Source organism: Pseudopodoces humilis, chromosome 14 (genome assembly GCF_049639895.1).
Source record: "Pseudopodoces humilis isolate 2021_Gansu_Grassland_sample_001 chromosome 14, ASM4963989v1, whole genome shotgun sequence".
Lineage (NCBI taxonomy): Eukaryota > Metazoa > Chordata > Aves > Passeriformes > Paridae > Pseudopodoces > Pseudopodoces humilis.
In genome coordinates this window covers 9,060,259-9,077,616 of record NC_142213.1, presented here as the reverse complement: position 1 = coordinate 9,077,616, position 17,358 = coordinate 9,060,259, and the positions used below count along the sequence as shown (strand labels likewise).

At 38.9% G+C, this 17,358-nt stretch overlaps 1 protein-coding gene across 8 annotated transcripts in view; it reads right to left on the bottom strand.

Moving 5' to 3' along the window:
* The window catches only part of ESRP2 (epithelial splicing regulatory protein 2), a 42,286-nt gene that overhangs the window by 20,980 nt on the left and 3,948 nt on the right, over positions 1-17,358 (bottom strand). For all 8 annotated transcript variants that reach the window (XM_088062263.1, XM_088062262.1, XM_014255544.2 and 5 more), the window contains exons 4-5: positions 1,710-1,823; positions 546-660 (exon numbers count right to left, since the gene is read on the bottom strand). In XM_088062263.1, the coding sequence (XP_087918389.1) occupies positions 546-660; positions 1,710-1,823 (229 nt within the window). The remainder of the gene's footprint in view (positions 1-545; positions 661-1,709; positions 1,824-17,358) is intronic.

Genomic DNA, 17,358 nt, shown 5'->3' with positions numbered 1-17,358 from the left:
TATTAAAAGCTTACATAATTTCAGTGTTGACAGTCTGAAAAAGAAAAAGCTGAATAAGTTCCTATCACTTAAAACCTAACTGAACTTTAATCTGATTCAGATGGGCCGCAACAATCCTTCTAATTTGAATTTAGATGTAGAGTATTGTTTGGGTTTTGGTTTTGCTTTATTTTTGAACTCAGTCAGTATCATGCAAGATAACTACTATCTTCAAACACTGGAAACCTGCAGGTGCTGAAAAGGCCCACTGACAGTTCAGTTTTTCCTTTAAGATCAAGCACCAATGCAAGTGATGCTTTTCTTTGTAAGATTTACTAAATATGGTTTAGAAATCAATTAGATTCAATTTAGGGAAAAAAAAATTATGAGCAGAGCCACTCTCCCAACACACATTTAAGTAGGCATTCCTTTCACTTTACCTAAAACTATCTGTGAGTTTTAAAACCCACATCTAGTTTTATTCTTCTAAACTCTATTACAATCACAGAGGTAAAACTCAAGGAATCTTAACTGATAGTGGTATATAACCTGCAGCAAAAGGATACATTCTGCCATGGTTTTGATAGTCTGATCTTTCACGGCGGCTGAACTAGGGTAGCATGTGTGGAACTCTTTGCGCAGATCATAAAAGGTATAGAAGCAGTCCGACAACAAGAAGTTCTGCAAGGAAGGCAAAAATGTTTGTTTTGTACATACTATCCATTTAAATTTCAATTAATACTTTTGGAGTGAATGAGGCACTCTCAAAAATCATGTAGTTCCACGTCACCAGCTTGTTGGTGATGGAGCAGTTTGGTTCCTTTGTAACACACTTCAAATTCCATAACTCTAGAGATCTGGATCTCTATATGAACAAAGTCAAATAGCCTCTGGGAGTCAGACCCATGCAAAAACAGCTGGAGAGGATGGCTGGGAAAAAAAAATTAAAAATATCTAGGTTTTGCTGTTCAATTCCCATTTTGGACACTATTTTATCTTTTGTGGCTAACACTGAAAAGCAGATTTGTACCAAACCGTGATGATGAGTTTTAAATAAATATTGTCACAGAATACAAAATCCCTTTCAGCACCTTCCAGAAAAGAACCCTACAACTGGCCAGGTCCTTCCATTTCAGCAGCTCTTATTCTTGTGGGGTTCCTGCAGACCCTGCTAAGTCAGCAAACTCAAGAGCCACCACCTTGCACAAAGGCAACGTTCTCCTTCCTGCGTTTGACAGGGTGCTCTAAACTCTCCAGGAACTTGGAGCAGAAACTACTGCTTCATGTGGGGGTAGGAAACAAGCTGCAGCTCTGCTTCCCACTGAATAAATGCAGATGGGGCACCACTGCCAGGCCACATCACCATCTGTGTGCTTACCCTCCACAGGATGCTGGTTTAACACAAGCCTAAGCAAAGCAACAGCTCTCCATCACTTCTGCAGAGATTTGATCTGTACCTCTGTTTCCACTCCACACACAGAACTCAAATTTCTTGTATTGCTTCTGTCTCTATCCTGTTTTTCCTAATTTTCCTCTTCCTTATGCCCATCTGGGAGTCCAAGTAGTTAGTGTGGCTGACTTTCAAGAGCAAGTGCCTAAAATAACTACTCAGCTACTCAGGGCTCAGGCAGGGAGGGGATCATCTTCAATTGGGACACTCTAGTTCCCAGGGTGGGATTGTATCACTCCCCTCCCAGCACTGCCTCTCTGCACCAGTTCTGCTCTTGTACCTTCTTGGATGTTTCCGGGTGGAGAACTTGTCGAATGAGTAACTGGCCATCACTGCAGAGGGTGTAAGAGCTCCTTCCAAGTACTTTCAAATCACTGGATACCAGCTGACTAAACTGGAAAATAAAGTGAAAAATATAATTGTACTGACTGATAATTTCATGCACTTGCCATTACTTCAGCACTTTTGTTTTAAGGAGATAAAGTAATTCAACATTTTGTAAAAGTTTTTAAAAAACATGGTGGAAAACAGACATAGGCTCCTGATAAAAGTAAGCAAATAAACTGTATGCATTTGTGGAACAGAAAACAAGAACACCTAGAATATAGTAAAAATATTGATTATGAAGATATGGCAGAACTATGAGTTCATATGAAAAGTGATCATATTATACTGGTAATGTACAAAATCTGGACTAACTATGATTTCAGTTATTAAATATTTGAAAGAACTTTGAAGATAAATCACAAAATTGTTTTTGCAATGCCTTTCTTCACCCATAGCACCTTTGATTATGTCTCAATATTTTTTAACTTCAAAAGCAAAGAGAAATATCCATCAGGATTTACTAATATTTCAAAAGTAATATATCAAAAAAAGTCAAGCAAACAGTGATCCAATACCTTCAGAAGTTAAACTATAATCAAGCCAAGTCCAAGCTAATAAAGTTCTTGGTAGAGATAAAGTGTTACAAATACTAGATTAAAAAAAAAATTATTCCCAGCTCTAAGATGGCTAGCCCCCAACAAATTAATTCTCAAAAGGAAAGGGCTCCAGGTGTCTTGTTAAACATTATTTTCCATCCTTAGATAACAGTTTCTAGCTTTTTATTACTCTATACCGGTGTTAAATTCCTAGCTCCTAATAAGTCAACTAGTATATCATAGTACCTACATATGTCATATCAGCAAGCAGTAGCTTGTTAACTAACTTTCAAGGGGACAAATACAATTAGTCTAAGTTTCCCTCTTGATGCTGCTCCCTCCCAGGAACGCATCACCTCACAAACAAAGCAATAATTACAATCATGATGCAGTAGCCACCCACTGCTCTCAGCAACAGCTTATAACTCCAAAGCAACCAACCCCAAAAGCAAATTACAAGTTGACTTGAGATTCAGACAGTATCTTTGTGCTGTTTCTTAACCTGTGTATGGGGAGAAAAAGGAGTTGGTTTGTTTTATCATAACACATGTGGCACTTTACACCATTAGTCTCTGCTCAGGAAAGATGATGACAGAACTCACAGTGTGAACAAGTGTTGCAGCACCTGCAGCCCAAAGGTAAGGCTCCACAAAGGAAAATCTGTGTATTGAACATGATTTAGGAGGAGGAGAGACATGATTACCCAGGCTTTATATCAAAATAACTGCTCAAATGAATCCAGGCCCCTTTCTAGGCTTCGGCAGCTGACCAGAGTTCCACTACTGTTTTGAGTTCAGAATCCTGTAGTAGTGGGTACTCAACCAACCCACACTTGCAGGTTCACAAAGCCTGTTTTTCCCAAATGCTAATAGAGGTTGTGTTCCTACCACAAGTTGAAATCTTGAAGAACCTGAAGCTTTAAAGCCAGTTATTATTCAAAGATGATTTAAAGTCAGAAAAATGAGATCTGAGAGTGCTCAAAATACCTCAGTTGATGTGTAAACATCAGAAAAAGAGGAAAGTTCCAGTGGAGTACAGAGGAACCACTTCAGAAAAGTAGCTGTGGATGGCCACAGTCACAGACCAACAACAAATACTCTTACCACAATAACACACATGAGGAGAATTGCTTTCTTACTAAATGCACCAACTTATTAGTTTCTTTTTTAACTAATGGGCACAGTAAAGAGCAAATATTTGTAAAAAGGGATTGGAAATGGTGATAGGAATCAGCCTCCAGACAGTGCACAGGGATTCTTGCCGAAAGGAAGCAGTCTTACTGATGAACAGCAATAAAACACTCCCCAAACCTTCAACTTTGTACCCTGTGTTACTGAAGATGCTCAAGAGCCAATACAGAGAGCGCAGTTAGAGAGCTCTATTTTGATCAGATACAAGAAGAAATCCAACCCACACAGCTTGAAGAAAGCAGCAAATGTAAGCAGCCTCCTGCTGTACAGATAAGACATAAGAACTGTAGATCAAAAAGACTTCAAGTTAGAAAACAAAAGGAGAAAAATGTTTGTACAAGGGAGGAAATGCTCAGGTCAAATGATGTAAGTAAAATTAGTAAAAATCAAGACTACTGCACTGAAATATTCCCTTTTTCTCCAGGTGCTGTTTCCCACACAACCTACAGCTGAAAAGACAACACAGATATTTTCAGAAGCCAGGACTGAGAAGATGCCAGAGTAGTAAAATATTGCATAAGGACACTGATAAGACCAGAATTCCAAGTGTACTAAGGTTTAAAGTATTCCCAAGGATCAGCATTTGTTTTTATTTTTACCAAGCGTAAGTATTTGCACTGCGTATTAATTAAATGTCAGTGAGAACATTCAACACTGCAAACTCCTTTCCAATGGAACAATTAACATGTCAAAACAATTCTCTACTTTTCTTACCAGATGTCAGCAGCCTAAAGTGCCTTAGATAAACTGCCACAAGGTTGTCAGGCCTTGCTGGGAACTTAGTTAGAAACTTCTATTTTAAAAACAGCCTTTTTCAGACTTTGGGGTGAACTGCTCTGGAAGAGGGCGAAAAGATGCTGGAAAGAAGAGTCCGGAGACATAAGCTTCGTTATCCAAACCAGCTTAACTATGGCATGAGTTAACTGAGGAGAGGAGGGGGTAGCAGAGTGAATGGGAAGATTCACCTAGGATCAGAGCATGGGGCAAAATAGCCCCAGAGGAATGGCAGATATTTGAGATTAGCCTGAAGTAGCTTTTTTCATCCACAGGAGATGTCTCCTAATTCTGCAAAGGTTGTGCATGAAAGGCATAGCTGTGGACCAGCTCTTGCTGCTGTAGATTGCATTGGACCCTCGAGACTTTCAGGCAATAGATACACGTAACACGTGTCAAACGTGTTAAAGCAGCTAGAGCAGATGTGTTTGTAAAGTCACATTGTTCAGAACAACAAGCCACATCAGTTAAGCAATTCAGCATTGCCCAGGAAAAGCCATCTTCAGCCTCCTTTCTTGCACCACAGATTTCAGGCAGCATTTCAAAAGACAGCCTTGAACTGGCATCCACCCTAATGTAGCAAGCTAAGGACAAGTTAAGACCAGCACCAGATTTACATTACGTTTTCCTGTCTCACATGTCGAACAACCCATCCACAACTCTGTTATTTCAAAATTCAATCCCCATCTCCTTCACTCCACCAATAAAAACCATCTCAGCTATTTACTGCTGTCATTCACCTTCATGCTGCCCTCCAAGCACACCCCCACTTCAGCAGGCAAAGCTGCCCCACCTTAACACTGCCCCCACCAAGCTCACACACCCTGTCTGCCCTGCTCATCTGCTCCTTTCACAGCAGTTACACACTGTTAATTACGTGGTTGCATCTTGCAACCAGCCCTCATTTTGACTTTGGCAAGAACCAGTCTATTAGCATCACCCTCCACCTTTATTGCTTATTCCACCAGAGCAGTCTCTCATGTTCAATAATTCCACACCAAGATTAAAAACAGAACAGAGAGAAGAAGAAGAATCAAATAAGCTGCTCTATATATTTGCCTCCACAAAACCTAAAACAGTTCTTAGAGAAAAGGTGGTGAGAGGGAAGGACAGACTTTGAACACCAGTTTGAAAAACTGGCCAAACAGGATTTTGGTCATGTAACTGAGAGTACAAAGAGATTGAAGAGACATGTTCTGCCAGCAGCAAAGCTGGATGAAAGCCAGCACAAGCTGCTGTGTTTTTTGCAGATGAATCCCAAGGGACTAAAATAACAGCCCTCTTCGTGTTGCCTTAAATATAGCTGAACTAAGATGTGGATCTTAGAGAAACAAGAAGATTCTTCACTAAGCTTTTTCTGCAGTTATGATGCACGAAACACTAAAATAAACATCTGTCTGTTTGGATATTCTCATTTCCCTTACTAAAAATAGTTCTCATCCTTGAGAAAGGCCACTGCATCTGTGCTGTATCTGTGCCTGGCATGGTAATGAAAACTGAGACAATTCAGTCACAGCATGCACCCATGCTGTCAAACGGAACCATTTCTAAACCACCATGGTACTCTGGGGGATTCTCTCTTTAAATCACCTCTGAGAAACAACAGAAAATTCAGCTGCCTCTTACACATCAGATTTCCATCAGCTCCTGGTGGGTCTTCAAGGATCCTTTCCTTAAATCATGCACAGAATTTCTCAGTTTTGTTTCTTTTGGCCCTACTGACCCATCACAGCTAAGACAAGATAAAATCATTCACAGAGCTTCAGGAAAGGCATCCTTGCAGTTTAAGCAGGTCTGGAATGCCATGCTAAAGTATAACATAAAAATCCAGGAAACAACTTAGCTTGTAGTCCACACTTAAGCTAGATTTGAATCTATTTTCAAGTAGAAAGGTGAGTTTTATTTATCAATATTCTTTGCACAAAGAATGGTCCTCAGAGTGTAGGGATTCAGATCTGTAGTATCAACAGGACATTACAATTTTGACTACAAATCAAAAAATTTCCCAGTTTACAATTTGGTGATTGCAGATGAATACATGGCCTACTTTCTGCCAGATCAGCATATCAAAAAGTGCTCACTCTATCATCCGTGCCATCTTCAGACCTGGGAGGGTGAAGAGATGGTATCCAGTCCAGTCAAAATTGAAGACATGAGACAGAGAGATGATATTTGATTTGGCTTAAAGCCTATCGAGAGACTTTGAAAAGGTTTAGCATTCTAGATTAGTGTTTTGCAAAATAACCCCAAGCAAACCAAAAAAAACAAAAACCAACAAAACAAAAGCCACCAAAACAAACCAAAACCCCCACACTAAAACTTCTTCAGGAATGACAGCTTTTGGTCATTATTAAAAAAGAAAACTTTTGGAAATAACTTAGAAGAAAAGTTATGTTGGCTCACTTAGGCCCTACTTTCTAATATATTCCCTTGAGCTTAAAAAACCCTCATATTACTAAAATGAAACTGTTGTAGAGAAAGTGAAAAAAAGACTCCATTATAAAGTACCCTGAGATTAAAAAGCTTCGTCTGAGGCACCTAAATGTGCACTTCTTACATCTCCTTTGCGCAAACCTATGACTAAAGCCATACTGTTTATAACCATGGATGTTTTCCAGTCTAACTTATATTTAAAAAAAATCATCATCACTTATTAGACATTACTGCAATTCACAACATTAGAGCTTTAGACTCTCAGGCCTTTGGTGTGAGTCATTCTTTGCTTGCAGCATTAAGCATATAACTACTATCAGTCTTCTTTCAGCTAACAGCAGCATGGAAAACAAAGGATAATCTTCAAAAAGGTTTCACTGAAGATTTTCTATTCTCTGTTCTGTTTCAACAGGCAAAAGGTACTGCAGTTGTTGCCTCAAATAATGCCTGATTTGACGCTAAATCCTCTACAATTTATTCCAGAGAACACTCAAACCCAATTATACAGTTGCAGGTGCCGTTCATAAAAGATCTCCAGCAGTTGAACAATGAAAGAGGCTGCTGAGAGAAGTTGCAGATTCTTCATCGTTTAAAATACTAAAGACCCAAGTGGCCATGGTCTCTGCCAGCCTGCTCAAGTGGCCCTGCTTTCAGGGCTTGGGCTGGACAACATTTATAGTGACTTTTAGCACTTGGGACTCTGTTTTGCCCACTCTGCAGCTCCACCAAAGATCAGGACACCAATGCCACCATAGTGTGTACCTGAGGGCCTGGGGGCGTTTGGGAAAGGACATGTTTTCTGAGATGTGGGGAAGTGAAGGAGATCAAGAGTTCAGATGCAGCCAAAACTCATTAACAGAACCTGTCTGCACTAAAACATAAGCAAGATTGGAGCACCACTGAAAAACAGCATCCAACAATCCTGAAGTCTGTCTGAAGATGTAAAGAGTCTAATACAGCATGAGAAAAGTCAGGAGTAACAAGCCATGGCTTTGGTATACAGAACTTGCACACACACAGCACACCATGACATGTCAGCCTAGGGAAATATTTTCACTTGGACTTTGTGCCTCAGTTCCTACACCCATGAGGGTTTTACATTTATTTACAATCCTCTCCATGGGCAGTTTTCTGCTCCTTCACTCTTCCAACCCTGGTGATAATGTCAGCCTTATCCATGCAATGGAGGAATTTAAAGCATGTCAATACTATTGGGAGGTGCACAGACTGCATTTCAGCACTATTTACAAGTATGATAACCCTTTATTGTGCTGGGTAACTTTTTAAACAGAGAATCCTCTAGTAAGCCCTTGCCTTTGTTCATCTGTTAACTGATATTCCACATGGGTGATAATGGATACATGGTGACCTTGTACTAAAATTGCTATATGGAAAAAAAGAAAAAAGTGTAAGCCCCAGTGTAGCCACAAGCAACTTCTTTTCCTCTTCTAGCTAAACAGGGGGAAAAAAATACTGTATTTAGATACCGTTCAGACATAAACATGGAAAAGAAATTGCCCCTTGGTTTTATTTCTTTGCAAGGCAAACCTGCAGGAGATGACAGAGGCAGCCCAGGTCCATTCACTAGAAATGTTCAAAAATAATATTACCAGTTGATTTCTCCTATTAGAAGGAAGGCAATTATTTGCTCTACTGAACACTAATGCCTGAGATTATTTAGTGACTGCAGACTAGCTTGGACAAAAGTATGGGTTCATTTCCAGCTTGCCAGAGAATCTCATTTTGCTCAGTATGACCAGTCAAGTTAAATATCACCTTATGCCTCTTGATGGCCTAGAAACTGCATTAAATAACAGAATGAGTAATCAGTCACAAAGGCCACCATAAATATACTCAAGAGAGACATTATACAGTAGCCAAAACCAGTTAAGAGTCCAGATCCATCTTTGGAATTTGCAAGTGTAAGAGCAAGTTTGCCCTACTAAGTCTCAAGGAGAGGCAGGGTGTGGCACTGAGCTTCAAGCACTGGAGCCTGCCTTCTCCTCAAGTACATTATGCTGCTTCTGACTACCTGGTAATCTGCTGTCATTTTGTCATTTTGTCTGCTTTTTCCGAGCATTTCCAAATGCCGCACATCCTGCTGCTCCTCTAGCTGTTCCAAAGCAGTTTCCTCCACACCAGCTGCCTATATAGACCAACTCCTGTTGTTGTTGCCTCTCTTACAGAAACTAATTCATTTCCACTCATGTCATGAGTGAAAGGTGACAACAGGGTCTCGGCTATCTTTGGTTTGGGGTCCTGCCATAAAATTTCAATCATAAATCCTCAAAGGATGTAGTAGTTGAAAAACACAGAATTATGTTTTTAAATGTATTTATGATATTCACTTCTATTTTTTACATTGTTGGGAAGCTGAAGGTACAGGAAATAATATCACCTTGTCCTGCTCCTTGTTGTCACCTCACAGGTCACCACAAATGTCTCAATAAAGAAAGGCCTACTGACACTTCTTATAATTACTGCAAGACTTCAAGGGAGAAAATGGAAGATATTCTTCAAGTTTATTGCATCCATTGCACTCAATAAAGCAGAGCAAATTCCTTTTAAATTCATTATACTACTTCAGAATTAATAGAGGGACTGACAACTTTAAACTTAGCTGGTGAGAGTAGCCTACAGCTAATTTCCTGCATAAAAATAAGTTTGTTTAGTGTTGTTCAGCAGCAGGTAGAACATGAAATACATAAACAGAGCAACAATTGTCATGGTTTGTCTGTCCAGTGACAATCTGTGAAACATATAAAACAGACCATCGTGACTCAGGGCTGTCTTAAAGATGAAACTTCCACCTTATTTCTTTCTCTGGTTCATTTTAATTGGGACTGGGTATTTGTGCAACAGAGTAAACAATAGCTAACTAAATGCTTTAATTCTTCCTAGGAAAGAATGCAAACATATAACCTTCTGCCATGACAAAGATCTGTCCAAGCCACTCCACTTGAACATTTTATGACCATCTACGATTAATTATTTCTTAGATGGAAATTTGCAACACTCGATTATTTGCATGCTTTCCAGCTATGGTATCTACAGCATCTAATTCAGGTAATGCATTAAGCATAAAAGGCAAGACCATGGCTCAGGCCATCTGAATGTCACAGCAATCAGGTCACAGGCTTTTATCTTCAAAAGCACAACCTGTTTTAATAAGAGAGTGTTGAAATATGCAGAGTACTCCACAAATGAGCTACTTGAAGTTAGCCTTGTATAAGATAAAGCACCCTAGTCCAGCAATGTAAGAACTTCAGAGCTTGTAGACTTACTTTACTACTACATTATGTGTCAGGAAACTGCTAAATAAAGAAACACTTACTGAGATAAACTACATTTTCACTTTAATATGTGTGAAAGAGGCCATAGCTATCAAAACAAAATAATGCAAAAATATGCATATCTTGAAAAATACTTTATCATTTGTTAGCACAGATTATCCATAAGTCTGATTTTAAGCAGAAAAAAAATTCCAAATACTACTAATACAAAAAAAATCCCTCCTCTGTCAAACTTGTAGCTGCATTTCAAGCAGGTTTACAATGGTGCCTCACACTCCTCACAGGCTGCTTGCTATCAGCTCACAGAGCAAGTCATTACAGCCTGAAAGACAAGGTTGAACATAATTTCCAAACTCTAGGTTTTAATTAATGCCATGACTGCAAAATTTCCCAAAGTCTTGATATAAGCACAAGCTCTCTTTCAGTTTTCTATACCTCCCCCACTCACCTCTGTTTCAAGGACAAACTTTCATTAGCAATGTGATCTTTAGCACTGGCTCTGTTGACTGTAATGCTTGGTACTGCTCTATTTACTCAACACTACCTCATTGTTTGTAGTGCAAGTTTAACCAGTTGTAGGAGAATAACCAATGCCTGCAAAATTTAAGCATTTTTTTCTAGTAGGTTGTTTCTCAAGTTGCTTTTGTAGTAGTACACAGGAACAGTAAAAAGATGAGGAAACACCAAAAGAATGAAGACACTTGTCATTCACAACCTAGTTTCCTGCATGATTTTCTCACATTCCTGCCTCTCCATTAAACTTGTACTGTAAGACTATCATAAGCATGGACTTTCCTGAATAAACCATGAAATAGATGAAGTATCTTTGCTTATATAAGAATCCAAGTGATTCTTGATCAAATCCTTACAAATATCAGCAAAAGTCAAACTTCCTTAAATTAACTCTGCTTAGCTTTGTAAATGGGGGAGTGTTCCCTTTCTTGTACAAATATGCTTTCACAAATACAAAAAGGACAAGTGGAATAAGATCCCTAAATCAGTTTGCCTTGCTGTATCCTCCCTTTCAGGTAACTTACTGTTTCCAAAGCAAGTTCTCTGACTGAAAAGGCTTGACATAGGTGTGTCTGAGTGTGAAGCAAGTCACAGCCTCTTGTGATCAAATCTTAGCATCTGAGACATAGAGAAAGGGTCTTGATTTATATTTTCTTTTGTTTCTTTAAGCATAACCACAAGAAGAGCAGTTTTCTTCTGCACTTCATATTTACAAGGTGCCATTTCACATGCTTTACAATAAACTTAAGTCCACCCTCCCTAAGTTTAATTCTGTCGTAAGAAATAACAATGAGACACTCAAGTTATTAATCAAGCAAACCACAGAACTCTATCACAGTCATATTCTTGTGACAAGTGTGTGCTTCCAACTATGTATCTCTCATTGACCCCCACCAATCCAATGGCATTTGATTCAGGAGGATTGGTGTGTTATAAAATGTTATACAATGTCTTATGTATCTCTTAAGCTGCAAAGTTAACTTAAATCAACCTCTAGCTACAGAAAGGTCCAGTTACACAGCAAAACTGCCACAGGGTTTTTTTCACTTCTATTTTTCAAGTTGCATTACTATAGTCCTACCTTCCTCTTAGTGCAATTCACTGCAACAGACTTACTTACCAGGAAAGCAAACATCTTTACAGAAGTTACAGCAGAATTAATTTCACACACTGCCAATGTCAACATAGCTCATTGTAATCTTAAAGCACATGCTTACATTTCTCTAGAATAAGAGCCAGAGAATGGAAACCTCACTAATTAAGTTTTGATTTGAATTCAATAAGAATGATAACACAATTCAGAGACTATCCTAGAGCTCTAGTAACAGAACTATTCATTTTAAGCTAACAAGTGTCCAAAATCATCACAGGAGCCAAGTTTTTGCAAAAAGGAATACAACTGTTTCTTAACCTTAAGTTTCTAACCAATATTTTAGTATTAACAAAATATCCATTTCTCAGTCCTTTTTGTCACACTCTGCCCACTGCAGCTCTACAAAGAAAGGCAACAGGAAGAAAGAGAAACTAAAATATTTTGAAATGGAAGTCTGGGGGAAGTGGGAGAGTCAGTTTTAATTGTTTTATTTTGTCACTCATCAAAAGGAATAATCATTTGAATTTAAATTCCCAATACCTTTTGCTTAATATTTATCCCATAACTCACATCTACCTTCACAGCATGCAGATTTCGTGAATGAGGGACAAATAAGCAAAGCAGCTGTTTGTGAACAAAGCAAGAAGGGAGGCTATTATACAAAAGTACACTGGAGCAAGCTGTGAACAGTTTAAAGAGCATCACCACAGATTTATCAGAGGAAAGCCCTGAAACCTGGCTTGTAGAACAAACGTGACTTCTGACTCAAGACTCTCTTAGAACATGTCAAGGTGTTTTCAGAGCATCAATATTTCCCCCCTTTTATTGGAATAAGGTTGTAGCTAACAGAAAACAACATGACTGCAGGAAAAAAAAAGCTTTTCCAGAACAGATAGGAGATGGCAAAGACATGAACATGAGGGAGAATTACTGTTCATGTTTCTGATGAAGAGACATAAAATTTCCACTTTTAAGCACAGAAATTATAAAATGAAACAGGGCTGACATTATATTGCTAAAACATTAATCTTTAATCAGCGTTTTTAGTTTTGGCCACAACACTGCTTTGCTAGCAGTATCAATTCCAGCATCTGTGCATCAGTGTGAAACCAACTGCTCAGCAAAGAAATGCTGCAACAGATTGACAGAGATGTTGCTCTCATTTGGCAGCACTCAGCTACCCAAGAACTTCATATATAACTTAACAGTGTTGATGTGTAAAAAGGGGGGGGTGGGGGAATCAAATAAACCAACATACAGATTGAAGAAGTGTGCAACCCTCTCAAAATGCTACCAGACGAAACAACACAGGTTTGCAGACAATGCAGAGTATCGTCACAAAGTTTTCTAAGCTGCTTCCATGTTAACAGCAAGAACAGATATATGCACTGTACATATGGTCAAAATAGTAGAATACAAATCATAAAATCATTTAGGCTGGAAAAGATCTTCAAGTCATTGAGTCCTACCATTAACCTAACAGTGCCAAGTTGACCACTAAACCATGTCACTAAATGCCACATCTACACATTAAAATCCTTTATGCTTTATTTGTTCCTCAGCCACTTTTGAAAACCCTGACAATAATTCATTAACACATTTCCAGTGATTTTTTCAGTAGCTACTTAGAGCAAGTTAGAGGAAAGAAGTTCAAAGTCTCTGAGAATCATGCAATCTAGCAATCTTTGTGTTAAAATGTTTCTATCCTCTATTTTGCTGTCTTTCAATTACTTTAAAAAAAACCTGAAAGAGCAATTTCAAGAGAAATTCAAGTATTCAGTCATAATGTTATGGCTGTGGAAACATCCAAATGTATTAGTGACAGTTTTCAAACATGGCACATCACTCCCTGCGAAGACAGGCACTTCAAGCTATTCTGGAAGGTCAGAGTAAAGTTTATTTGTCCATACATGCTAATCCCAGATTTGGTAATTAATTGTTACTGTTCAACTTCTCCAGAAAAAGCAGTAACATCTGCCAGCATAAAAAAGTCTACTCATCCTCATCCTCAAACCACTGGGCCAGATTATTCACTTCTCATGAATATTGGCACTTCTAGTTTTAAGAGAAGATAGCCCAGCTTGCCAAGGCTATGCACTTCTATGCCTATAAGGAAAAGAATATCCAGCTTTAGACAAATTCCTTATCTATTTCTCTGCTCATTCTGAAGTGAAATGTACCTAAAGACAGAAACAAACCAAGAGAACCTTCCTATTTCCTACAGAGATATTTGAGGAATTCAGCCGTAAGTATTGCAGCCTTTGGAGAAGGTAAGGTCACTGCTTTTCCACATGACCTAACAGAACATAAGTGCTGCCAATAACAAATGGATTCATGTGATCTACATATGTATATTTCTGTATATTCATATATATCTGTATTTAATATACATAACAGAGGAACTGTTTATGCTATCAAGTCTTCTCTGGACTTTTTGAGGGAACAGATTTCAGTGTTTAAATAATAATGTAATGGGCTACAGAGCTGGGTAGCACTGAGGATTTGTAAAGGGAAAAATAGTTTATCCATGCCATCAACAACAGCATTGCAACTAAGATTCTGAAAAAAGAGTTAGCCATAGCTAAAAAAAAAAAAAAAAATCCACATTATAACATCCTACAGCTACAGGAAGCATTAGCACATCCTTAATTCCCCACAGTAAATACTGATGATATTCCAATAATACATATACAACATAATTTAACCAATCCTCATCTACGTTTATCAGTGAAAATAGGGAGCTACTAGATGTTGATGAATGTGAAAACTCTACATAAGGCTACCTGCATACAGGACACTCAGCCCTCCTGTAACAGCAGGAATTTATCGCTTAGCTGCCCCGACAGCCTGAAGGCTCTTGTGTCTATCAGGAAATCCCCATCACTCACTGCTGATGCCAAGGCTACAGTTTCACATAAACTGCTCAGTGCCCTACCTTCTTAAAATGTTACCCTCTTTTCACCCACACCTCAGTGCTACAGCTGGCCTTGGGAAAACTTCCTAATCTGCCACGTGTGTATCAGACAGAACTGCTCCAAACCAGAACTTCCTTCAGCCCAGAACAGTGCCCTGGCTCCAGTTCAATGTGCAGCCCCAAAGACTTTTGTACTGGCAGAATGCAGGTGAGGGAGGGCCATGCAGCAGCACCTCCCTAAGGGAAAGGTGCCAGTGCACTGTTCATATTAGAGCAGCTTGAGCACACAATGCAGGGGCAGAAATAGCTTAAGCTGGTATCGCCATCAAACATGTTGGATCATGAAAACACAACCAAAGGGTGTAGTTTCACAGGACGTGAGCTTGGACAGCAAAGCAGTTTAAAGTTCCCACCCCACCTGCTCATTTCAGTGATCCTCCTTACAGCACAGCTTCACAAAGGGTTTTACTGACACAACAAAAAGATGGCAAAGTCTGGCGTAGAGGCAGGGAAGAAGCTGGCTTCACTGCTGAAGCCAAATCTTGTGAAACAACACCCTAAGTATTTGTTGTGGAAAGAACAGTCTGTCTAGTAACACTTGCCAAAGGCTTGCCAAACACCTGCTCCAAACCGTCAGAACTCAGACCCAGCAAATAATCCAAACTTTGTTAGAAGTTTTATTGAAGTGATGCAGTCACCAAATCATCTGAAATCAGAAGACCAACTGTAAGACTCAAAAAAAAAACTTTCACCCTACAATTTCAGATTTTTTCTGCAGTTTGAAGACTGGGAGGTGTATTAAAAATAAATTTAAAAAATCATTTATCCAAAATGAAGGTGTGACATCTGGCAAGGGAGCCAAGAAAACCTTCTGCTAGCACTTTGTAAAGAAGAAGCTGCAGAACAAGTTTCTCTTAAAAAAAAGGGTTGTAACCGGTTTATCAGGTTAGAGGAATTCATGAGTTCTTCCACCTCTTCCCCCCCCATCCCATTTGTTTCCAAATGCTCATTTAACCAGTTTGTTTCTTGCTGAATTTGCTGAAAATAAATTACACCTGCAGCTCAGTTGGATGATCAATAGGCATCCAAACATGCTTGAGGGAACTGGCAATTTGCTTTCACCTGATAAAGTGGCAACCACTCTGTATTTTCACTTTGAGCATTATTTAGGGCAGTGTGCAGTTTTATCTTTCTCTGTTTAAGAATACATATTAAAATATTCACTGATGTATTTGATTCAATATATTCAATCAGCAAGACTAGGAGATTCTTTTAAACCAATTTTGAATATTTAAATGTCAATTCATAGATTAAAATGGAATGTTTTCAGTAGGTCCAAAAGCAAAGCTAGGTCTCACATGAGAATGTCTCCCTTTTTATGTATATCGTTCAAAGAAAAATGGTAATTGCAGCTAAATGCTGTAGACAGTTCTCCAAAATTATTAGCTCTTCTTAGACTTATCCTTTGTCAGGAAGACATGCAAATATTGCCTTGCAAAAGTAAAGTAACATGTCTTAAGGCAAGCCATGCTGATTCAGACAGGTTTTCTGTATGGGAGGGATTAAGAAATCAACAACACTTTCAACTTCATACAGGATCTTTAACTTAGAACCCCTGTGGCTACAATCAGAGAAGCACATGAGGATGTCAGCTTTTTGACGACAGAGTAATGAGGCTGAGAGAAAGGCAAAGTTCATTTTGGTTTTGCTTGTTAAAAGCAAGGTGCCATTCCTGCAAGGTTTCAGAGAGCAACCTGAGAATAATTGCTCTCTTAAAAGCTTGCAGAGTGGAAAACTATAAAGCTACAGCAGTTAACTAGAAAAAGATAAATAACATGCTAAATAAGCCAGTCCTGTGATTTGAGGATCTGAACAATGATATCCGGTAAGAATGTCCCAGTCATGCAGGAAGAAAACTATTCCCCTTGGTAAGTAGTGTAGCTGATGCATGTTTAGAGGCCTAGATCATGGGCTCAAGGCAGTTCCAAACACTTGAACAAGAGATCTCCCCCTTACTTTGTTAAATAAAAATCCTCACAGTTTTCTACTCAGTAGCATTCTGCAACATCTCAGCAGCTGCAAGTTCACCATTACTTGTCTCACATCAGAGGTATGTTACTAATGCCATTTTGAACTGAATACATCAAGCAAGGTGCTCCCAAAGGACAAACATTTTCCGACTTCAGGTAACTATTTCCCTGACATCCCTCCACCCCCACAAAGGAAAGCTATCACAACATTGCACATCACCTATGAGAAAATAAAGATGGATCCCGTAACTCCAGTAGAACCTATGGAATCAAATGCTTGTTACCCTGGACAAGTACAATATCTAAAATCTTGTAACAAAACATACAGAGCATATGCTGCAGCAACCAAGCTGTTATTTTGGGGCACTGTGCTTCAGAACCTTACCTTGTAAAATTACAACAACCAAAACTTATCGATAAGGAACCCAATTTCATAATATTTCTTAAAACAAACTCAAGTATTAAGCTCAGATTAGAGGCCTTTAGTAGACCTCATCGTTGACATGCACAGCAATAGAAGACTTGCTGTGGTCAGGGGAATAACTCCAGACCCACAGAAGCTGATCTACTGTTTACCAGCTACAAATCACTGATTCAGAACCACAGAATGTTTGAAGTTGAAAGAGGCCTCTGAAGCATGGATAAAAGTTACAATGGATTTGTGCTCAGTGATTCTCACTTCCCTCTGTGTGTAGAGACTGGGAACCCAAGGCAAAAAAAAAACAGAAGCAGGCACCAAAACTTTCATTTACATGACTGAGATGTG